Source organism: Oncorhynchus mykiss, chromosome 19, assembly GCF_057628025.1.
Source record: "Oncorhynchus mykiss isolate SJ-2025 chromosome 19, ASM5762802v1, whole genome shotgun sequence".
NCBI lineage: Eukaryota > Metazoa > Chordata > Actinopteri > Salmoniformes > Salmonidae > Oncorhynchus > Oncorhynchus mykiss.
Window position 1 is genome coordinate 24393028 of NC_143040.1, and position 24793 is coordinate 24417820.

At 41.5% G+C, this 24793-nt stretch overlaps 2 protein-coding genes and 1 pseudogene across 4 annotated transcripts; all 3 read right to left on the reverse strand.

Moving 5' to 3' along the window:
- Positions 1 to 943: 943 nt before the first annotated feature.
- LOC110498483 (uncharacterized) lies at positions 944 to 9840 on the reverse strand. 2 transcript variants are annotated; one of them, XM_021575120.3, is made up of 3 exons: positions 9404 to 9840; positions 8183 to 8307; positions 944 to 4274 (listed from the first exon to the last, which is right to left on the reverse strand). In XM_021575120.3, exons 1-3 carry the CDS (start codon positions 9666 to 9668, stop codon positions 2979 to 2981), a joined length of 1686 nt encoding a protein of 561 aa, XP_021430795.3. In that variant the 5' UTR covers positions 9669 to 9840; the 3' UTR covers positions 944 to 2978. The 2 variants fall into 2 exon arrangements, with proteins under 2 accessions (XP_021430795.3, XP_090066685.1); XM_090210559.1 differs by having other exon boundaries at positions 2667 to 4274; positions 8681 to 9805.
- A 293-nt stretch (positions 9841 to 10133) lies between these two features.
- LOC110498461 (uncharacterized) lies at positions 10134 to 21667 on the reverse strand. 2 transcript variants are annotated; one of them, XM_021575178.3, is made up of 7 exons: positions 20909 to 21667; positions 20371 to 20501; positions 19995 to 20168; positions 15021 to 15185; positions 14487 to 14598; positions 14120 to 14247; positions 10134 to 12676 (listed from the first exon to the last, which is right to left on the reverse strand). In XM_021575178.3, the coding sequence occupies exons 1-7, from the start codon at positions 21189 to 21191 to the stop codon at positions 11735 to 11737; spliced, it is 1935 nt and encodes a 644-aa protein (XP_021430853.3). In that variant the 5' UTR covers positions 21192 to 21667; the 3' UTR covers positions 10134 to 11734. The 2 variants fall into 2 exon arrangements, with proteins under 2 accessions (XP_021430853.3, XP_090066626.1); XM_090210500.1 differs by lacking the exon at positions 10134 to 12676 and having other exon boundaries at positions 12950 to 14247; positions 20909 to 21661.
- Positions 17306 to 18158, reverse strand: LOC149975133 (uncharacterized; annotated as a pseudogene).
- Positions 21668 to 24793: the final 3126 nt, after the last annotated feature.

Sequence of the window (24793 nt, forward strand, 5' to 3'; positions counted from 1 at the left end):
GACAAACAGATGCATCTCTGTATTCACAGTTGTGTGTGTGTGTATGTGTGTATATATATATATATATATATATATATATATATATATATATATATATATGAATTTGTTCTGAACTGACTTGTCTAGTTATTTATATTATATATATATTTTTTTTTAAGGAACTTACTCTTGAAAGTTGCAATGGTTGATCTCACGAAGGTGCAATTTCGAGATTGGGTAGTGCCTCATCAGTTCCTCTTGTCATGTTAGTCATTGCATACCTTAGAGCTATTTATAATTTGTCAGAAATGTCCAGATCAACTAGCCCATGTCAGCTAATGTTTTTTTTATGTAGTTTTTTTTAGCCCATTCAGCTCCCGTTTAGCCCAATCAAAGCTATTCTGTCCTGGTACCCCTGAAGCTAGGACAGCAGTGTCCCTGTTCAACTTCCAAAAACATCTGCAACCGTGCCTCTTCAAAGAATATCTTAAATATCCACACAATATTTTTTTTACTTTGGCTACTAGCACCAGAAAAGTACAAACTACTTTGAGGGAAACTGTACTTGTCACGACTGTGATATGTGGTTCTAACTCAGTCATCTTAGGATGTAAGTTGCTCTGGATTGGAGCTTCTGCTAAGTAACTAAAATGTCTCAACAAAAAATCTGCATGAACTTCATAAACTGCATTCATTCTCTCAATAAAAGTGTCTTGGGGAAAAAATGTCAATAGTTGAATGGAAGTAATGAAACCGGCATTTGTGAATATGTAGCCTATACAGTACAAACACAATATGTAACAGACTTTAGGCTTATATATGCGTTATACAGTGCCTTCAGAAAGTATTCATGGCCCTTGACTTATTCCACATTTTCTAACAGCCAGAGTTCAAAATGGATTTAAAAATAATTCCCCTCACCCATCTACACACAATACCTCATAATAACCAAAGTGAAAACATGTTTAGACATTTTAGCAAATTTATTGAAAGTGACATACATAAATATCTAATTTACATAAGCATTCACACCTGTGAGAGAAATTACAATTGTTATAAATGCTGTTATTGCATCAAATGGTTGTTTCATGCAACAGAATATTGTTGCAACACTCATCTGTGTGTGTTCCACTGAGAATGGGCCTCTGGAGGCTTAATGTTGACAGATTTACGATGCCTTGGGCCACATTCCATTCATGTGAGGGAGATGTCTTCCAGTCAAACCGGAGCAACCAGGGAGAGATGGCTCAGGGCCAGACCTTGGTTTCTACACAATGAGAAGTCTTTACAGCAGATACTGTCTGATGTGAATTATTAGTGTCTTTCATACAAATCTTAAACATTGTGACCCATTCTATGTTTGTCATGAACATTCAGAAGGATGTACTTTGCTATAAAAAAAAAGGTGTTGTATTCTTTGTCTCTGGGCTCTCAACGAATCATCTGAGGGTGATTCGTCGACCAGCCATCATTATCGTAGAGCACTCAATCAATTAACTTTGTATGTGTGTGTTGTATTGACCTGCTCCCTTATGTGAATAAAGATTTAGTTTAAGTATAACTCTGACTTGTGTGATAAGTTTACTATCAAATGAGGAGAGACAAAGAAATTAACCACCACACACTCCTGAGTCAATACTTTGTAGAAGCACCTTTGGCAGCGATTACTGCTGTGACTCCCAAAGAGCTTTCCACACCTGGATTGTGCAACATTTGCCCATTATTCTTTAAAACGATTCTTCAAGCTCTGTCAAATTGGTTGTTGATCATTGCAGGACAACCATTTAAGTAGATTTAAGTCAAAACTGTAACTCGGCCACTCAGGAACATTCAATGTCATTTTGGTAAGCATCTCCAGTATATTAGTTATTGTCCTGCTGAAAGGTGAATTTGTGTCTGTTAGAAAGCAGACTGAACCGGGTTCTTCCTCTAGGATTTTGCCTGTAGTTAGCTCTATTCTGTTTCTTTTTATCCTAAAAAACTATTTGCAGATGACAAGCTTACACCTAACATGATGCAGCCACCACCATGTTTGAAAATATAAAAAGTTGTAATCAGTAATGTGTTTGCCACAAACATAACACTTTGTAATCAAGACAAAGTTAATTTCTTGGCCACATGTTTTTCTGTTTTACTTTAGTGCCTTATTGCAAACAGGATGCATGTTTCGGAATATTTGTATTCTGTACAGGCTTCTTTCTCCATCACTCAGTCAATCAGGTTAGTATTGTGGAGTAACTACAAGGTTGATCCATCCTTAGTTCTTCCAGCACAGCCATTGAACTCTGTTTTAACGACACCACTGGCCTCATGGTGAAATCACTGAACGGTTTCCTTCCTCTCCGGCAACAGAGTTAGGAAGGACATCGGTATCTTTGTAGTGACTGGGTGTATTCATACACCATCCAAAGTGTATGAACTTCACCATGCTCAAAGGGATATTCCATGTCTGTTTTTTTATGTTTACCGATCTACCATTGGAAAACCTCCTTCGTGTTTGAAATTCACTGCTTGACTGAGGAACTTTACAGATAGATAATTGTATGTGTGGGGAACAGAGATGAGCAGTCATTCAAAAATCATGTTAAACACTATTATTGCACAGAGTGAGTCTATGCAACTTGTGACTGACTTGTTAAACACATTATTTTGGCTTGCCATAACAAAGGGGTTGAATACTTCAGACATTCCAGCTTATCATTTTTTATTAATTTGTAAAAAGGCAATCTCAATTTCATCAATTTGAAATTGAGGCTGTAAGAATGAAATGTAGAGAAAGTCGAGGGATGTAAATACTTTCTGAAGGCACTGTATATCACACAATGTCTGGATGCAAAATTCTACCCAGGAATATCCAACACTGAAATCTGTTACTCTCGTTATTCCAAATGCATCTGTGGATCTTTTCAGCTGACAACAATAAAAATGTATCTTTGACTTTAATGCAGGGTTTGATCTAAACGTCAGAAGCAATCGAGCAAAATGGTTACTTTTCTATATTATACAGCGGGATGTGTTTTCTGCTGGTGTGTCCTGAGGTAGCTCCTCTCTGAGAACGTCTTCCCGCAAAGCATACTAGTGAACGGCCTCTCTCCCTTGTGGACCTTCAGGTGCATCTTCAGGTTGCCAGCCAGGGCAAAGCGCATGTGACACTGGGTACAGCTAAAGGGTTTCTCCCCAGTGTGGACCCTCTGGTGCCTCTTCAGGTCACCAGCCTGGGAGAACCTCTTCTCACACTGGGGGCAGCTAAATGGTTTCTCCCCTGTGTGGACCCTCTGGTGCCTCTTCAAGTGGTCCTGGCGGGAGAATCTCTTCTCACACTGGGTACAGCTGAAGGGATTCTCCCCTGTGTGGACCCTCTGGTGGATCTCCATCTTCTGGAGGCAGCTAAAGCCTTTGTTACAGAACATGCAAAGGAACCGTTTCTCTTTACTATTGCTTGACATTGCTCCCCCTCCCCGACACTCGTCTCTAGCCCTGTCGTCAGAGTTAAATACCTGATCGAAAAAGATGCTGCCATGTGAATCATAAGGTGCCATCAACGGGGATACTGGGTCGCGATCTCTGACCGCGTGTAAAGGGGAGTGGGTCGCAACATTTAGATTTGTCTCTAACCTATCCCTGCAGTCTAAGTCACTGGTGTTGCTCTGCGAGTATCTTTCCCATAAATTAGTCTGGTCTGCATTACATGTCAGAGGAGCGTCACCTTCCATTTTCACAGTCACCTCATCTATCGCTATAACCTCCCTTTTCTTATCTATGCACCCTTCAGAGTATACACTACTACTGTACTGGTTCCAGTCCCCTCTAGACAGATCAGTCTGTGTCTCTAATACCAAGGGCATGATGCCAGGGTCCATCGCTGTAGTATAAGAACGAGACAGATCATTGCCAGTCTCTAACGCATCACCCGAGTCCTCATGGGAATGAACCGACCTTGGGCTTGGGCTTCCATAAAGTAAATACTTTGAGTCAGGAGCAGGAGAACAGCCAGGTCTCCCCAACAACAGTCTCTCTGGGTCTGATCCGTGGTCAGATCCTGTGTGTAAGAGCATGTGTGTCTCGGCGTCTGTCTCTGACTTGAGGACGGCGTTCAGCGTTCCACTGACCTCCGTGATGCTGGGTCGGGTCCTGTGCTGGGGCGTGGTGGTGAGGTCCTCCACGGCCACAGGGGGCACCACTCCAGCCACTGCTTCAGTCTGGATGTCTCTGCTGTGTGTTGGGTCCTCTCCTTCAGTCCTCTCCTGCTTGACCAGAGACGATCCTCCAGGACCTGCAGCCTCTGCATCTGCAGACTGACAAGAAGAGAGGAGTTGATTATCGGTAAAAGGGCCAGCCCCAAGTGGTGAGGGTAGGCAACAACTGCTCCGCCACGCTGACTCTCAAAACCGGGGCCCATCAGCAGGGCTCTACACTGACCTTTTTTACAAGGAGCACGTGTGAGCCTAAGATTAAAAAATGTAGGAGCACAATGAAAAATATTTGCGGTAACAAGCAGTTTTCTTCGTAGTAATGGCGCAAGCATGACAGTCATGAATCTGCAAGCCTCGACATTAACACTTGTTGTCCGGGACAAGTAAAAAAATAAGTCGGCGGACAAGAAAAATATAGAGGAGTTGTCATGATCGACAAGTAAAAATAAATCACACAAAAAAAATCACAATATCAAACAATTACTCCGATCAGAATTGGATCAGAGGCCAACATCAGAATAATATTAATATTTTCCATGTACATACTGAAAAAGCCTACATTTCAAAAGTGTGGGTGACATGAATGCTGGCTACAGCCTCATGTCCAAACCGATGCCGACATGAGGCGCCAGAAAATGTAGCCGTTCTAACGGACAACAGTAATTTGGTCTATTCCAGGTGATGTTGATACTCCTGGGTCTATTCCAGGTGCTGTTGGCTGTGCCTTTGTACTACATGGATGTTGGCCTCCCCAAACTTCAACTCATGCTCCCTTTATTTATTGGCTTCCTGGTAAGATCCTAATTTGATAAAGCCATAAATAGTTTTGTTTCTGTCACAGGATGTGGCTGAGGGGAGGACGGCTCATAATGGCTGGAATGGAGTGAATGGAATGGCATCAAATACATAGAAATCAGGTGTTTTTTTTATTTATTTTTTATTGTTTTTTCCCCACCCTACCTTACCATCCATACCATAATTAGAGTAAACTAATGGACAACAATACTTCTACTTACAGCTATTTCGCTCACATCTAAGTTACCTGTAGTTAAATAATTATACATATATATTCCTAATTTCCCCTTTCTTCAAGTGCTACATTTTCACCCACAGCAGCCAATCCACCATTCATTCTGATCTTAAACCGAACCCTCCGCTATCCACAGATGAACACATCTTTCCCAGCATCATGCATTTCTATTTCCTTTTGCAATACATCCCTCCATTTTACTATGATGTCTTACGAGGGTCCTGAACCTGAACTATTTCTAACATTTCTACTGATAATTCCCGAAAAATAAATACCTTACCCAACAGTATAATGATATTTCCCCATTGACTGATTGTGTTTTTTCCAGATGCCGCAACAACATTCTGCAGGTTCAGCTGAACCCTGATATTATGACACAACGACCATTCCTGGACCTGACTCCAAAAGCGAATCACTGATGAACAGTACCATAAAATGTTGTAGTATTGGTTCCGTTCCCTCGTGGCAGAGTCTGCACAAGGCTGACTGTTCAATGCCCCATATTTAACATTATTTTTGTAGCAGGTATTTTATATAATAGCTTAAATTGACGTGTCAATTGTTGTATTACATGTCACTTCATAGACCCGATGCCAAGGTGTTGGGACATCAAAAACCTGTTCGCAACTGACCTGAATTTGATACAAACCTTTTGACTTTAAGTGAAACAAACATTTTTCGATTTACACTAATCATTTGAAGTAATTTATGATTTTTAATAGGTGTCAGACAGACTCACTCTTTAAGTAACGGCATCTTCAAATTTGTGGCAGAGCGATGAGTTGGTTTTAATTTTGTATTGAGCATACACCTCCATACACCGTTAATTGCTTGAGTGACAATTTTACCGTTCTCGTTTACAATGTACTTCATAAATATTATACCCTTTGTAAACTTTTAACCAAGAAAATAGTTTATTATCTCTATCAATCCATTGGAGTTTAGCTATATTATTTGCTGCAATATTAGATCTGCCTTTTCTGGAGGATACCATTTTAATTGTAGCCAACTCATTTAAAAAGGAGGATACTTTAAACAGGGATCTATTGTTAATTCATCGAAAATGTATGGTTTTAATCTACAAAAAGGCAAAGAGCCCACTCTTAAACATATGTTGGGCCTCTCTTAGTACCTTGCTAGAAAACCAGTTTGGATTTAGATAAAATGTTGGTACAATGGAGGCTTTAAGAGAGGATTAGTGCCTTCATATTTAATAGTTTTAACCCTCCGAAATCATGTTCGTTATATAAATATACTTGTTAATCTGGTTTGCCATTCCAAATAAAGTTCAATGTTTTTTTCCTCGCATTATTTGAAAAAGGATTCTCCTGGAGACGGTAAAGCCATGAATAAATAAATATGTAAACTACGATATCACTAGAGAATTAATCAGGGTAATCTTCCTGTAAAACGGTTTCAAGATTCAATCTATTTTGCTAAGTTTTCGATCAAAGTTAATAGTTGCAAGATAGCTCAACTTTTCTGGGACATGTACACCAAGCACATCGACTTCACCATTCGGCCATCTAATTAGGAGACCACATGGCAATTTAATGTTTGTATCTTTTAGAGACTCAATCCGTAACATAGTTGGGTTTTAGTCCAGAGAAACTGGAGAAATTAAAATAGCCACTGCTAAATAGTTAATTCATTGGTTACCCAAATTATCTGCACTATCCCTATATTGCACTGACTAGGCCACCATTTCCCAAACTAGGAGTCATGAATTGAAAATGGGGTCGCGAGATAAACTATGAAATAAAATATGCTTGGTTCATAGAACCCGGGTTACGTCAGTAACCTCCGGTAGCCGCTAGATGCGGTTGTAATAAACAGACGGTTCTGTTTTCGTCCTACAAATGAAATGTTGCTCTATCGTTTGAACGGTTTAAGCTACAAAATATTATGACCCCCCACATCCCCGAAAGATAAGACTCAGGAACACATGTGTGTCTCCCTCTACAATGCCCACAAGCCTCAATAGAACTGAGTGGACTAGACCAGTCACTAAGACAGACTGGGGAAGAAAGAATATCATCAATGATGATGTTCTTTTCTACACAGAAGATCATACAAAATTGCCTGATTTTTCTGAACATCCCAATACCTTTCTGATCCCTTATTGATGTCACTTGTTCAGGTATCATGGCTTTCACCTGGATTCACATGGTCAGTCTGTTATGGAAAGAGCAGGTGTTCTTAATGTTTTGTACACACAGTGTAAACACACACACCGAAAACACAAAACATTTTACACTCAAAATATGCAGCTGTTACTCTGTTCTTTTATTTTACTCTTACTATTATCTATCCTGATGCCTAGTCAATTTACCCTGCCTTCACATACATATCTAATACCTCATACACTGATCTGGAACTGTATATAGCTCCACTCTTGTATTTTATTCCTCGTGTTCTTATTTTTTAATTTTAAAAAAAAAATAATATATATATATATATATATATATATTATAAATATATATATATATTATAATATTATATATATATTATAATATATATTATAATATATATATATTATAATATATATTATAAATATATATATATATTATAATATTATATATATATTATAATATATATTATAATATATATATATTATAATATATATATATATATATTATAATATATATAAAAAAATATATATATATTATATATATATTATAATATATATATATATTATTTTTAAAAAAAATGGATTTGACTTTGTGAATCGGGCACCAGTAGAAATCCGCTTTTTCAAGCTGAAAGATGACGGCCAGAGCTTACCCGTGATGTTGCACAACGGTGTAAGTCAATAAGTCATAATTTTAGTCAAAGTATGATATATTTGGTCTTGAAGTGACAAATCCGAATGTGTGACTGGATGTTTCCGTCAGTCTTACGTGTCTTTTCCTATGAGATGAGGTGCCAATTCGGGCCACATTTGATGTACTATCATTTTTTATGTAACACTGATACTAACCTCTATCAAAATAACATGCTGGGTTGAGGTTCCATTCCCCTCATCAACAGTGATTGGTTGGTCATCTCTCCACGCATTGGGTCCCGTTGGCTTCACAAAGCTCCTGTGTCCTCCAGCAAGATGTCCTGAGAGAGTGATTGGGGGAAAAGTGGTGGTTAAGGCAGGTACTGTCAATGCTCAACACAATATTGTACACTATTGACAGTTTACAATCGGCAAGGTAACACTTCTCATAACTTCTTGATATGCTATTTATTGATTGATTATGTTCCATCATGCATCACATTATTTTAATTGAGTATGAAAATAAGAAATTAAGTAAATAAAGAATCTGGTTAGAACATGATACTTAATGGCAGTGTCTGAAATCTGGCTTGCCTAATACTTACTGCATACTGTGTAATAATCGTATTACATACTATTTAGAACCTACAGGTTAGTAAAAAATAATACAGTTAGCAACAAATGCCAACACACTAGGCTAATCCATTGTCTTACATTAGATATTGGGTCGATTCTGCCTGCACCCCGTTAAGGGACGACGCCACGTGACGTGAGACAGTGGGGCTCAATGTGCTTTCAAGACTGGGAACTCGGAAATAACCGAGGTCAAATAATGACATCAGTGATCTTCAGGTAGGGAAGTCCGAGCTCTAGAAAGATGCCCGATTTTCCGACTTGCAATTTCCAGTCAATTTTCCGAGTTCCCAGTTGTCTTGAATACAGAGAAGTCTGAGATGTACTTGTCCTGAATCGTTATGAACTCGGCATAATACTGATAATGCGTCATCTAATTTTCGACGTTTCCCGCCATTCGTTCATTTGGTAGCTCATCCCTGTTGTCAAACTCATCAGCTGTTGTCAAACAAGTGAGTCTTACTCGAAAGTGAGCATTGACTTCTACTAGATGAAAAGCCGACATGACTATAACATACTAGCATTCAAAGCATACTCAATTTTAGAAAATTCACATACCTAAAATACCTACAATTTTGAACGCAAATATAGGTATTTGGACAAGGCAATTACGTCTTCGTGCAATAATACTTTTCTTAATTGACCTGCCTGGTAAATAACAAAAATGGTGCAAGATGGCTGTCAGGGCAGTATTGCATACTATCCAAAAACTGACCAAGTTCAAAATCTGGTCAACACATCTGAACACGAGCAGAGGGGAACAGGGCGACAGGCCGCGCAGCCTCGGCATTCATCAAAATGTACCTCTTGCCATTCCTCTGTATCGGTCGAGGATCTTGACACTATTGGGACGACTCGCGAGGACGCGCTCCCGTGATACCTTCAGTTCCAGTAGCTGTAGTTTCCTCCGCAAAGCCCTGTTTTCTTTCTGGCTTTGAGTTATTTCCAAACGAAACACTGCATAGTCGTCGTCTACGAGTTTACAGATCTCTGCCACAGCTGCATTCGCTAGAACCTCCATAATGGAGGCTATTTGAGTGTGAAAAACCATACCGTCACAGTTAGCCATTGTTAGCTAACGCGAATTAAACCCAACCTGATGTAAGTATGTGATGCTATGCAGTTAAATTAAAAATGGTCCAGTGTGTTATTAAACGTTAAAAATGACAACCTTAACGTGGAAATTGTTATTGGTCACTTCCGTTTGTTCGGCGTCATAGCTCAAAGGGTGCGGTTAAATTAAAAATTGATGCGCGCTGTTCTGTGAATTACGGTTTCGGCTTATTACGCAACACGTCAAATCTCCATACAATGAATACATTTATTCCATCTACATTACCTCAATAAGTTAAATATTAAATTGTCCTTGTTCTAGCCTAGGTTTACTGTCTCTCTAAAAATAGGTATTTACACAACAAGCCTGTTTCAAATGGTAAATTAAAGGATTAATGAGGGGTATGTGGTTAATTACCCTCTTAGCCCAAGACACTCAACATAACTACGGTGCATTAGTAAAGTATTCAGACCCCTTGACTTTTTCCACATTTTGTTACATTACAGCTTTATTCTTAAAATGATTCAATTGTTTTTCCCCCTCAATTTACACAACATAACCCATCATGTAAAAATGTTTGCACATTTATAACAAATAAAAACTCAAACATCACATTTACATAAGTATTCAGACCATTTACTCAGTACTTTGTTGACACACCTTTGGCAGTGATTACAGCCTCAAGTCTACAGCCTCAAGTATGACACTACAAGCTTGGCACATGTATTTGGGAAGTTTTCCCCCATTTATTTTCTGCAGATCTGCTCAAGCTCTGTCAAGTTGGATGGGGAGCGTCGCTGCACAGCTATTTTCTGGTCTCTCCAAAGATATTGAATCGGGTTCAAGTCCGGACTCTGGCTGGGCCACTCAAGGATATGCAGAGACTTGTCCCGAAGCCACTCTTGCGTTGTCTTGGCTGTGTGCTTAGGGTTGTTGTCCTGTTGGAAGGTGAACCTTCGCCCCAGTCGGAGGTCCTGAGCGATCTGGAGCAGGTTTTCATCAAGGAGCTCTCTGTACTTTGCTCCGTTCATCTTTCCCTCAATCCTGACTAGTCTCCCAGTCCCTGCTGCTGGAAAAACACCCCCACAGCATGATGCTGCCACCACCATGCTTCACCGTAGGGTTGGTGCCAGGTTTCCTCCAGACGTGACTCTTGGCATTCAGGCCAAAGAGTTAAATCTTGGTTTCATCATACCAGAGAATTGTGGTCTGAGTCTTTTAGGTGCCGTTTGGAAAACTCCAAGAGGGCTGTCGTGCCTTTTGCTGAGGAGTGGCTTCTGTCTGCCCACTACCATAAAGGCCTGATTAGTAGAATGTTATAGAGATGGTTGTCCTTCTGGAAGGTTCTCCCATCTCCACAGACAAACTCTGGAGCTCTGTCAGAGTGACCATTGGGTTTCTTGGTCACCTCCCTGACCGAGGCCCTTCTCCGCCGATTGTTCAGTTTGGCCAGGTGGCCAGCCCTAGGAAGAGTCTTGTCGATTCCAAACTTCTCCCATTCAAGAATGATGGAGGCCAATGTGTTTTCGGGGACCTTCAATGCTGCAGAATTTTTATGCTACCCTTCCCCAGATCTGTGCCTCGACACAATCCTGTCTCGGAGCTCTACAGACAATTCCTTCAACCTCATGGCTTGGTTTTTTTTATCTGACATGCACTGTCAACTGTAGGACCTTATATAGACAGATGTGTGACTTTCAAAATCATGTCCAATCAATTGAATTTACTACAGGTGGACTCCAATCAAGTTGTAGAAACATCTCAAGCATGATCAATGGAATCAGGATGCACCTGACCTGAATTTCGAGTCTCATAGCAAAGGGTCGGAATACTTACGTAAAATTGTACATTCATTTTTATTTTTAATACATTAGCATAAATGTCTAAAACTGTTTTTGCTTTGCCATTATGGGGTATTGTGTGTAGATTGATGAGGGAAAAAATTTATTTAATCCATTTTAGAATGTTGTTACGTAACAAAATGTGAAAAAGTCAAGGGGACTGCATACTTTACGAATGCCTTGTATGTCAGCTACAGAATGGTTCCGAGATGTCCTCTGTGTAAATCTCAAGCCACACTGCTACGATTTCTCCCCATTGTGGACACTCCTATGTCTGATAAGGCTACTCAGGAAGGAGAAGCTCCTGTAACATACTTTGCACTTGAAGGGCCTCTCCTTGGTGTGAACTGTCTGGTGCTTCTTCACATAGTTCGCCTCAGTAAAGCGCTTCCCACAAGTGGGGCAGGCGTATGGCTTGTCTGCGTCCGTCTTAACACTCGGCCTCCCACGTTGTGACCCAATGACACCACAGGTGGCAGAAGCAGGAGCCACCACCCTCAGGTGGTTAGTCTTTGAGCTCCTTCCTTGAAATCTAGCCATTGTTTGGGTGTTGTTGGCATTGTGTGCTGTGTTATAGGCTAGGTACGTCTTGTGAACGCCCATCCTGAACCTGTCTGTATTGATGGGGTAACCCTGAAGTAGCTGAGGAAGGCTAGACTCAGGTCCAGGCACAGGCCTTCCATGAACCCAGTCGCATGGCATTTGACGAGACCCTAAAGAAGACAGACTTCCTGTTAGAATACCCCCAGGGGGTTCACCCACCACTGTCTGTGAAGACTGAAGCCCAGGGAGAGCTGCTCTGTTCATCATGGATACTGTGGTGTTTGTATCATAGGAACAGGATGGTCTCTCTCTATCAGCCCCAGGCCCTGCTCCATCCCTGCACTGATACTGTGAAGAGAAGAGTCTGGGCTGCAAACTGGATCCCTGATTGGAGCCTCTGTCTCTCTGATGACCACCAGGACTGAGGTTGTTCAGTCCACCTGTCCACTGGTTGTGTTCTGTGTGGTGGTGGAGTCTCTGTCCCTCATGGTTTGGTCCTGGTTGTGACTCAGGAAGAAAGAGCGACGGCTCCTGATCCACGGTTCTGATCTGGGGCCAGGGTTTGTGACCAGCTGCTTCAGAGGTCCAGTCTCTCCCGCCATCAACACTGGATATCAGCAGGTCCTCATGGACTACAGACTGTAAACACAAATATATACGTTTTTATAATCAACTCTGTTGTACACACCAAAATATGACATTATAAAATGTTCTCCACAGCCAAGCCCATCTCTTAACACTGATACAAATGTATTATAAAAAATGTCCATATGTGTTGACTCAAGAATGAAGTATATCGTTTTGGTTTGAATGGGAAGGGAAACTCAGCCCCTGCAATGATACAAAAATAACCAAGTCAGTCAGCACAGTCAGTTTTGTATTTAACTTCAACAAAGTGGTCATACACTCAACTTTGAAGTACAGTAATTTTATTGCACAAAACAATACATGACCATTACAATAACTTTTCTCTGTACTTTTTCTGAAAAAATGGTTTCCTCATTTTGAAAAAATGTATTGTAGAATACTTTGGAAAGGTTAAACATCACACAAAGCTTCACTACTTTATGTCAAGTAAACATGTATCACCAGTATCATCCTATAGGGACAAAGTTTGTCACTCTTCATCAGTGAAGCATTTTTAAAGACACCATCACACCAACCATCACCATATCATCTACTCTGCCTCATCATACAAACCCAATAGAATTAACTACAAACTAACTAGTACAACATTACATGTCACTATACACTGGTTGTGTGTATTTTCTGTTGGTGTATCCTGAGGTAGCTCTTCTCTGAAAACCTCTTCCCACAGTGAGTACAGGTGAACGGCCTCTCACCCGTGTGGACCTTCAGGTGCCTCTTCAGCTGGTGCTGATGGGAGAACCTCTGCTCACACTGGAGACAGCTGTAGGGTTTCTCCCCTGTATGGACCCTCTGGTGTCTCTTCAGGTGACCAGCCTGGGCAAAGCGCATATCACACTGAGTACAACTGAATGGTTTCTCCCCTGTGTGCATCCTCTGGTGGATCTCCACCTGTTTGGGGAAACTGAAGGCTTTCCCACAGAACGAACACGGGAAGCGCTTCTCTTTGCCACCAGATCTGATGATAGAATTACTACTACTGTCATTTGTCAATGGGCTTGTGTAGCCATTTAGTGTTGAGGTACTGGCATTGTCTGAGGTCTGGTTTAACATTAGGAGAGTGTGAGGAGGATGAAGGCCAGGGAGTGTCTGTGTTGTCGCAGGGTCCATGTTCCAGTTGATAGATCCTATAGAAGGCAGGCTGAAGGCAGCACCTGTTAGGGGGTTAACCTGAAGCGCCATCAGTCTCTCTGAATCACAACTATAGGAGCAGGAAGGAGCATCGATAGCCAAGTCTGTGTCTGTTCTCTTCTGCCGCATTTGGAAATCTGTCCGTCCCCGCAGACCAAATCTACGCCTCGCTCTGGTCTCAGCAAGTCTGTTGTCATGAAGACTAAGTTCGGTTGTTGGTTTGTGTTCGAATGTCTGTTTCTGGTTGTGGTTAACAGTGTTGTTCCCCAGCCCAGAGTTGAAGACGCTGTCCCATCCACTGACCTCCACTATGTCGCCTTTGGTCCTGCCCTGCTCAATGACGTTGTCCCCTGGGCTCTTGGCTGCACCCGTCTGGGTCTGGGAATCTAAGATGGCTTCCCAGTCTCCTCTGTTAGCCTCCAGCCAACCACCTGCAGGAAGAGGTTAGAAAATTGACTTTATAAACATGGCAGAGAACTCTACATATGGATTTTTTTGGAGTCAATTACCTGGTGAAGTTCATACATTGTGTATTTTGTATGTAAACATAAATTGTATTGATTTAATTTCATGAACGAAGAAAATAAATAAATTAATAATAATAGCAAGGTGCATCACTATTCCCAGAATATCTATTACTGTATGTAGGCTATATGTATTTCTCTCTTACCTTGCTCCCCCATCTTTAGTCCACTCAGCAGATCAATGCTCTCTGGTTCATCTTCTATTGTCTCCTCTTTGACTACCAGCAGATCAATCTTCCCATCCTCCATGTCTACTGACTGTAAGAGATACAGAGTGAGAGGATGTTGGATCAAGAAATGTGATATAAACACCCTGCTATGGAACATCTTCTGATTGGGCAATGAGGGATTGCTATGAATACTATGCAAACATGTTAGTTGATGTGATACTATGTAAACGTGTTAGTTGATTTGATTACTTGACACTCATTAAGGGTTTGATAATTCAAGGGCATGGTCCCACACTTTAGATAAAATGTATCAAGACCTGGGCCTGTATTTACAAAGAGTCTCAGAGTAAAAGTGCTGATTGAGGACCAGGTCCTCACCTGTCTACATAGTCTTTTTCACATGATCTAAAAGGAAAAACTGATCCTAAATCAGCACTCCTACTCTGAGAGGCTTTGTGGATACAGGCACTGACCTAATACCATTCAGACAGAGGTTCACAGTGGGCTCACCTCAGTGAGATTGTGTGTGGTCCTGTGCTGCTCAGCTGGTTCCTCTGTGGGTTCAGGAGGAGGTGTAGTCTGGTTGTCCTCTGTGATCATGGTCCCCTCAGGGTTCCCCAGAACCTCCTCACACCCCTCCTCCTTCACCAGCAGCACCTCTGGACCCTCCTCCTCCTGGAATAGACAGGTGATACAGATTACACAGACATACAGGTACTTTCCACATGGAGTGTTTACCCATTCCCCCTACATTTGAGTCCTGTACTGTAGTTACAGAATGACTTCATTGTTGTTAAATCCATCATGGTGGACATAAATATGATGTTTTGGGTACATTTGAGTCAGCTATGATAAGTCACCATCAGACAAACCTGACTAAACTATTTTGACATGTACAGTAGGTGTTTGTTAGTGTGTGAGTATGTGTTGGTATATGTAGTAAGTGTATATTTGTTCTAAAGCACTGTCGGGAGTATGCAGAATAGGGTGAGATCAGATGTGATGTATACTAAAGAGAGTCTCAATAAAAGTCTGAATTAAAAATCCCATTTTGTATTTATGAAACAAACACGAAACAAAGTTTTAAATACACCATCTAAAAACCACACATAGACGTCTCAACTAAAAATATGCATGAACTTGATGAACTGCATTCATTTTCTCATTAAAGGGTCTTGGGGAAAAAATTAAGTAGTTGAATGGAAGTAATGAAAGTAATGAAATAGGCATTTGTGAACATCATATAGCCTACACAGTACAAACACAATATGTAACAATTTTTAGGATATAAATCACAATATCTGGATGCAATATTCTACTCAGGAATATTCAACATTGAAATCAGTTGCCCTTGTGGATCTTTTCTGCTAAAAATATATTTTGTCTTTAATGCAGGATTTAATAATCAATACGTCAGAAGCTATCGAGTAGAATGGTTACTTTCTATGTTTAACAATGCCTTGCAAAGTATTCATCCACCTTGGCATTTTTCCTATTTTGTTGCATTACAACCTGTAATTTCAATTGATTTTTATTTGGATTTCATGTAATGGACATACACAAAATAGTCCAAATTGGTGGAGTGAAAAAAATAACTTTTTTTTTTTTAAACAACAGAAAAGTGGTGTGTGCGTGCATATGTATTCACCTTCTTTGCTATGAAGCCCCTAAATAAGATATGGTGCAACCAATTACCAATTACATAATTAGTTAATTAAAGTCCACCTGTGTGCAATCTAAGTGTCACATGATCTCAGTATATATGCACACCTGTTCTGAAAGGCCCCAGAGTCTGCAACACCACAAAGCAAGTGGCACCACCAAGACCTAGGAGCTCTCCAAACAGGTCAGGGACAAAGTTGTGGAGACATACAGATCAGGGATGGCTAAAAAAAAAAATATCTAAAACTTTGAACATCCCACGGAGCGCCGTTAAATCAATTATTAAAAGATAGATGGAAAGAATATGAAACTACAACAAACCTGCTAAGAGAGGGCCGCCCAACAAAACTCACGGACCAGGCAATGAGGGCATTAATCAGAGAGGCAACAAAGAGACCAAATATAACCCTGAAGGAGCTGCAAAGCTCCACAGCGGAGATCGGAGTATCTGCCCATAGGACCACTTTAAGCCGTACACTCCACAGAGCAGAAAAAACCCATTGCTTAAAGAAAAAAATAAGCAAACACTTTGGTGTTTGCGAAAGGCATCTGGGAGACCCCCAAAACATATGAAACAAGGTACTCTGGTCAGATGAGAGTAAGATTTTTGCTTTTTGGCCATCATGTCTGGCACAAACCCAACACCTCATCACCCTGAGAACCCAATCCCCACAGTGAAGCATGGTGGTGGCAGCATCATGTTGTGGGGATGTTTTTCATCGGTAGGGACTGGGAAACTGGTCAGAACTGAAGGAATGATGGATTGCGCTAAATATAGGGAAATTCTTAAAGGAAACCTGTTTCAGTCTTCCAGAGATTTGAGACTAGGACGGAGGTTCACCTTCCAGCATGACAACGACCATAAGCATACTGCTAAAGCAACACTTGAGTGGTTTAAGGGAAAACATTTAAATGTCTTGGAATTGCCTCAATCCAATTGAGAATCTGTGGTATGACTTAAAGATTGCTGTACACCAGCAGGACCCATCCAACTTGAAGGAACAAAAGTCCCAGTGGCAAAATAATTGGCAAAAGTCCCATTGGCTAGATGTGCCAAGCTTATAGAGACATACACCAAGAGACTTGCAGCTGCAAAAGATTGCTCTACAAAGTTTTGACTTTGGGGGGTGAAAAGTTATGCACGATCAAGTTCATTTTTTTTGTCTTTTTTTTTCACAAAAATATATTTTGCATCTTCAAAGTGGTAGGCATGTTGTGTAAATCAAATGATACAACCCCCCCCCCAAAAAAATCTAATTTAATTCCAGGTTGTAAGACAACAAAATAGGAAAAATGCCAAGGGGGGGTGAATACTTTCACAAGCAAGGCTTTCTCCCGTGTGAACCCTATGGTGCCTCTTCAGGCCACCAAACTGGACAAAGTGCATGTGACACTGGGTACAGCTGAAGGGTTTCACCCCTGTGTGGACCCTCTGGTGGATCTCCACCTTCTGGAGGCAGCTGAAGCCTTTGTTACAGAACATGCAGAGGAACCGCAACTCTTTACTGTTGCACCCCTTCCCCGCGCCTTGGCCCTTTGAGTTCCATAACTGATCGAATAGGACGCGGTCGTGTGAATCGGAAGGTGCCATCGACGTGGAAACTGGGTCGCGATTCCTGAACGAGTGTAAAGGGGAGTGGGTCGGGATGTTTAGATTTGTCTCCAAGCTTCCCCTGTAATCTAAAATCTCTGCCCTGTGAGTGTCGGTCTCCTAGGTGACTATCTGCATTCCATTTGGGCGGAGCCTCGCCCTCCACTTTCACAGTCACCTCTACGATTACAACCTCCCCTTATCTATGCACCCTTCAGAGTACACACTACTACTGTACTGGTTGCAGACCTCTCTAGACAGATCAGTCAGTCTCTAAACCCAAGGATATGTTGCCAGGGTCCATCTCTGTAGCGTAAGAACAAGACAGATCATCACCTTCAGCAGGGAATAAACATGTTGGTCCACCAGCCACTCAGATTGATTTACCCTTAAATATTTTTTGGGACAGTAAAGTTACACCAACAAAACACAACAAAAAAAACAGATGCTTTGTAATGTTTCTAAAAATGTTGTATGTATTACTAGTAAGACGTACGTAATGTGGTACATTGAATAATAACATTTTATGTGACCTGAGTCACATAAATCAAAAATATCAGATGAGACAAACATTTTCACCTTCCCCTTTGAGGGCGGGAGGTTACCGTGGTAGCGCCTTTGAGATTGAGTCTGACTAGTAGAAGCGTTGTCTTCTCTTCTCTAGCAGTTGAAACTCAAACATAGAAAAACAACCTAGCTTATGAACAAAATGTAAATAGCCAAGAAACACAAGGACAAAGTCTCACTTCAATACTTTCGTTTCAAGTAAATTAAACCAACTTTTATGTCAGTGCACAGCTCTTCTAAAAAATGGTACATTTCACTCAGCTCTTCACGTGCGCACAGCCTCCAGCAAGGCAGTGTTGCAGCGCGAGTTGGAATAGGCTATATAGGATTCGTAGTTCTTTGACTTTGTGCGATTAATTTACCAGCTATGAAACAAAGCGTTGGAAATACTTCAACTACTGCAGCATTTATTTTACTATACTTGACTATTTATATTCACAAAAGCGAGTGAAAAGCTCGCACTGTGGAGCCCTGACCACCCGTCAACGTGGCTAGTGAAATAGACATCTTACCCACCAATGCCAAAATCTACCTGCATTTGGCAGGTGACGCCAGTATTTAATGCGTCACCATGAACTGTCCTCTGGCTCTGGTGAAATACCAGTAAATACTCTTGAGCAGTAGGTAGAGGTCTTCACGTATCCACCTTTACCCGGGACCTAAGCAGGTTCGGATCCAGAATTCTAAATAATATCACGGGTCTTGGTTATATGTAATTTTAACTGACTTAACCGGAATGAGCCATACAGATCTGAACGCGACTGCTGCAGTAGAGAGAGGAAAATGTGATTATTTATGACGCTGCTCTTGCTTTTCATGAGAGTGGAGCATGTAGCTGGTTGTTATTGGCCAATCATAAGTCATCAAGGCGGATGTAGGCTACAGTCGTAGGGCCTCGCTACGTGACAAAAGTTAGGAGATATCTAATCAATGGAAGATGGAATTAAAATAACGGAACTAAATGTTGAAGGACAAGGATAGGCTACAACGACCAAGAGCCAACAGGTAGGCTGCTACTTAATATTCTGAATGGAGTTTTTGTTATTTGTACCTGTAGGATGAGAAAGCACGCACTGCCGCCTTAATTAGCCTAGCTAGTTAGCGAGCTTCTTCCAGTTTGATGCAGTCATAGATACTACATAATCATATTTAATGATAAATAACCTAGCTACGGCAGCTATTAGTCTACTATAGCGCGAGTCGGCTTGGTTGGTTGCCTACTCACCTCTTCCTCCCTCCTCCACTTGTCACTCGCTCACAGTACGGCCCCTCCCCCACCTGCTTGAGTGGCACCTCTCTCATCCTTCCTCCCCTGCTTTATCAGCTCCCGTTAATAAAGTAGTTTAAAACAAAAGGGGTCTGGATTTGACCAAGTCTATACGTAACGGGTCTAGTTGTCCTCAGGTCCGTTTAAAACAGGTCTCCATATTTTTTTCATGTATTTTTGCATATTGGGACAGGGTGTTAAAGCCCCAGTTCCATTTTGGAACAGGCCTAATTTTTGGGACCTGTGAAGACCTCTAGCAGTGGGGCAGCCCAGTGGCAACAGACCCAGTCTTTCTGGTTCTGATCTGTTGTCATATCCTGTGTGTAAGAGCCTGTGTGTTACAGTCATAGTCTCTGTGTCTCTCTGACGTGAGGATGGTATTCAGCGTTCCACTGACCTCCGTGATGCTGCGTCGGGGCCTGGCCGGTGGGGTGTTGGGGAGGTCCTCTGTGGCTACAGGGGGCGCCACTCCAGCCGCTGCTCCAGTCTGGATGTCTCTGTTGTGTCTTGGGTCCTTTCCTTCAGTCCCTTCCTGCTTGACCCCAGGACCTGTTGCCTCTGCATCTCCAGACTGACACAAGAAGAGAGGAGGTTATTACCGGTACATGAGATGAATTGGATAACAATGTCATAGGGAAGTCTCACAAGCTCCCCTGTGGCAGATAAATGAAGATGTACATGTAAGCAAATGAATAGCAGAGGGAATCATTTCTAAAATAAAACGGGCCACATTTGATCTCCTGTCATTTTTACTGTTATGTTATGACACTAACCTCTATCACGATAACGTGCTGTGGTGAGGTTCCACTCCCCTCATCAACAGTGATTGGTTGGTCATCTCTCCATGTATTGTGTCCTGCTGGCTTCACAAAGCTCCTGTGGCCTCCAGTGAGATGTCCTTCACCTGAGAGAGTGATTGGGGGGAAAGTGGTGGTTAAGTGAGTTACTGTCAATGCGCAAGGCTATATTGTCCACTATTGACACTGTCTACAATTGGCAAGGATGGAAGGTAAGACTACTCATCACTTCTTGATATATTATTTATTGATTATTTTCCATGCCACACATTATTTTAATTGAGTATGAAAATAGGTAAGTCAGTAAATCAAGTATCTGGTTAGAAAATGAGTGTCTTTGTGAAATTAGAATTTGTTCTTAATTGACCTGCCTGGTAAATAAATATTTTTACAAGATAGCTAAGTAATTAGGGGAAGTATGGCATACTATCCAAAAACTGGCCAAGACCCAATTCTGGGTAACACATCTTAACATATGCGCACAGGGGAGCCCCGCAGCCTCTGCAAAATGTACCTCTTGCCATGCCTCTGTATCGGTCGAGGATCTTGACACTACTGGGACGGCTGGCGAGGACGCGCTCTCTCATTGTCCTATCTGCGCGGTCCCGTGCCACCTTCAGTTCCAATAGTTGTTGTTTCCTCCGCAATCCCCTGTTTTCTTTCTGGCTTTGCGAAATTTCCAGACGAAGCACTGCATAGTCGTCGTCTACGAGTTTACAGATCTCTGTCACTGCTGCATTCGCTAACACCTCCATGATGGAGGCTATTTGAGTGTGAAAAACCATACAGTTAGCCATTGTTAGCTAACAGCTAGATAGCGTTACCTATTAGATAACTATCAACCAAGTCCTGTCTCCAACACGAATTAAAGAATATCTGAGACAAGTATGTGATATTGTGCAGTTAAAGTATTAATATTTGGAGTTCCAGTGTGTTAATAAGCGTCTATATAACAATAAAAACGATAACGTGGAAATTATTCTTGGTCACTGTTCACTTCCGCTCACAGTGACGCGCGGTTCGCATACGTTTCGTTCTTCTTCTATGGTGTTATGGCTGTCCGCAAACAATCTTTAGAGGTGCATACCGCTTCTTACTGTACGGGTGGTAAACTATACAAGTATAAAATAAATCCATTGTAGGACTGGGGGGGGGGGGGAACGACATCATCCAAAAAAACAAACATTCCAATTCAAGTCACATCGTCACACAGATATACAAAGGCTCAGGGGCCTGTGAGCTCGACTTGCAGGAGCTCACCGGAGCCAAAGAGGACGAGAGGCCCAACTCTGCGGAAAATCTGTCTCCCTCCAGCAGGTGGCGTTTTTTCGTTTCACCCACCAAGCAAGGAGTTTTTGTGTGGAGGTCAATGAGGGTGTCGAATTTGGTCAACAAAAAATGTAAATTGGCGTATATGCTACATTAGGTTTATTTGATCAAATATAATTTTTGTAATGCTTACGTTAAGTGTACTGATATAAGTAGGACACGTGACATCCCGGCAACTTTATTTCAGAGTTGTCTCGAGATTTCTTTGCATATTCATGGTTGAGGCTAATAGCATAGCATTTCTCTCCATATGGTACAGGCGGTTGACGTCAACAACCCTCATCGAATATTCAAAAAAGTATTACAATAATGAATTATCCACAAATACAAAAAGCATAGATGGGAGATTGACAACAAAGACTCCCATTGTTAGGGCGGAGAGACATGTAATCTTGTCAGTATATCCATATTCTTTCGGTAGCTGAGCACTGGCGGCTCAGTTTCTCTACTGCAAGAGCTCCTGTACCTCTTATATAATATTAGTTCATAAGTATTGTGGAGCTCATGCATCTAAATATAAACAATACCGACACCCAAAATGAGTTTAGGCACATATTTCTGTCCAAGTCAAGCACTGTTTGACAGGATTTGTGCTGTGCAGTTTACGACCGTTGCAATAAATGCTACAAAGTCCACCTTTTTAACATGCAATATATCTGGATACCTCGGTTGCCGGGGAACATTCACTGGTGTAGGCTCTACTACTATTGCTCCTTCAACTCTTCTCACCGCCTCCAGGTAGGACACACACTGGACAGACCTTACTCTTGCCACCTGTCTCCTTCACTCTAACAGGGCAATCCTGGAATTCAGGCCATGTTCGCCACCACAATTGCAGCATCTAACCTCCGCTGGCATATCGATACTCTTCCCTTTTGCATTCATGGCACTGACGGGGTTTGTGCATTTAGGCTTTTACGGGGTATCTCATATAGTTCAACTTTACATAAGGGAGAGACTCTTCATCAAAGAACAAAAGTGTGGATGAAATTTATTTCTTCGCTCCATCTACCATACGGGTCAGTCAAAGTGCACCAACCACTCCTCCTACTTCCTCAGGTATTACATCTGCACGTACTTTATGCGCCACCCCAGAGATAAGGGGGTGGCTTTGAAGATACATACACAAATCATTCCACTCATATCTTCTTGAGGTTCAAATCGTGCTGCTTCTGCTCCGCGGACACACAAAACATCTAAATAAGTCCACTTCTTGTGACCCTCACTGATGCTACTTCACCCAACGCAAACATTACATTTATCGAGATTTCAAAAGGATCTCTCAGGTTCCATTGTTCCAAAACCCTCACCAACTAAAAATGAGTCTGAGTTTCCAATTTTCCACCTCAACTTTACTTCTCGTTCCTTTCTTTTTCTCCACTGTAACTCACTCATTATCACTCTCCATGCTCTCTTCCCCCACAGTTTCAAACAATACATTGGTTTTCGACATCTTTCTTCCTCCATCTCTAATATGGTGAATTGGTCGTTTCATTTTTTTTGTTTGTTTCATGGTTAATTTTTGATGACTAACCAGGTTTCCATCTAACATTTGTATGCCAGTAAAGTACATGTCAGATAAAAAAAAATGTCATGACAGGCTTGATGGAAACAGAACACTTTTCAAATGTCAATGAAACAAACTACGCTAGACAGCATTCATGCCCTGGTGGGGGCTGAAGAGAAGGGATTTTTACTCTTCCTATTTGGCATAATGGCGGTCTGCAAACAAAAGTTGTAGGTACATGCTGCCGCCTACTGTATTGGCTATGTATCCGCCTACTTTAGTATGAATTCATTACATTTTGTGAAAAAATTGCCCTACAAACTAACCCTACACCCATTAAAAACGCAATTATTCCACCACTTTGGCCCTATCTGATCCTACACCAGGCCTGTAGCCTGGGAAGACAAGACACTATTGTTGAAAACACCTTGTAACTCTTCTGCAGTAAAACCTTGTACACCCAAGTACTTCTCTGCAGCTGCCACCACATCTATCCTCTGTGATTTCAGTTCCATTCCAGCGTTACAGTTGACAAACATGGGCATGAACACCAAAAAAACGAATCTAGGAATCTCTTTCCTTTACAATGCTGCCACATGACCTTAAGCTTGACACCTAAAACACTGCAATGGGTTCGGTACAAAAGCTCTCACGGGATAACTGATACATTGTCTTTATCTGGTCAAGACTCTACATCAAAACTCAGTAGTACAGACAGTGTCTTCTGTTTCACCACGCTCTCCGCCAAGTCTGCATCACACCAAACGGTGGGCGCCACAGACCCCGGGAATCTCCAAGCATTGATTATGCAAGAACTGGCTGCCAGTGTCTTCTGTTTCACCACGCTCTCCGCCGGGTTTGCATCGCACCAAACGGTGGGTGCCACAGACCCCGGGAATCTTCAACTTCAGTTGACCCTCCTCAACACTTAACGCCATTCCAGTTATCACTCCTTTCAACGACACTTCACATAACTATAATATGTCAGCTAAAGAATGGTTCCCCAGATTGTGAACATCTCAAGCTACACTGCTACGATTTCTCCACGTTGTGGACACTCCTGTGCCTGATCAGGCTAGTCAGGAAGGAGAAGCTCTTGTAACACAGCTTACACTTGAAGGGCCTCTCCTTAGTGTGAAATTGGGCCTATTAGAGAGGCTATTATAAGTATTTTACGCATCCAAAAGGGAGCGCGGTTTATTATGTACAGTGGAATTTAAAAGATGAACAGAAAGCTGATATTTTGCTTCTAAGTAAGATATTAGACAAGGTTTTAGAATTATTTGCGGGTAGTGCAGCATATTTAGGTTCAGGAAGAAGAAAATGCAAAATTATATTTAATTCAAAATATCTGTTTACAGGTCCACAACAATTTGCAAGTTTTTCTCTTTCAGAAACTTTAAATACAGCAAATGTCACTGTAAATGTTTAAAATATTTTGCCAACACCTCCAGAGACATTTGATCAAGGTTGCCATTGCTATTTCCTTTATAAATGGCCTTGGCCTAATTCCAATACTTAAAGTATACACCATAAAAGGTCAATGATGGGCGTTTTAGTTTT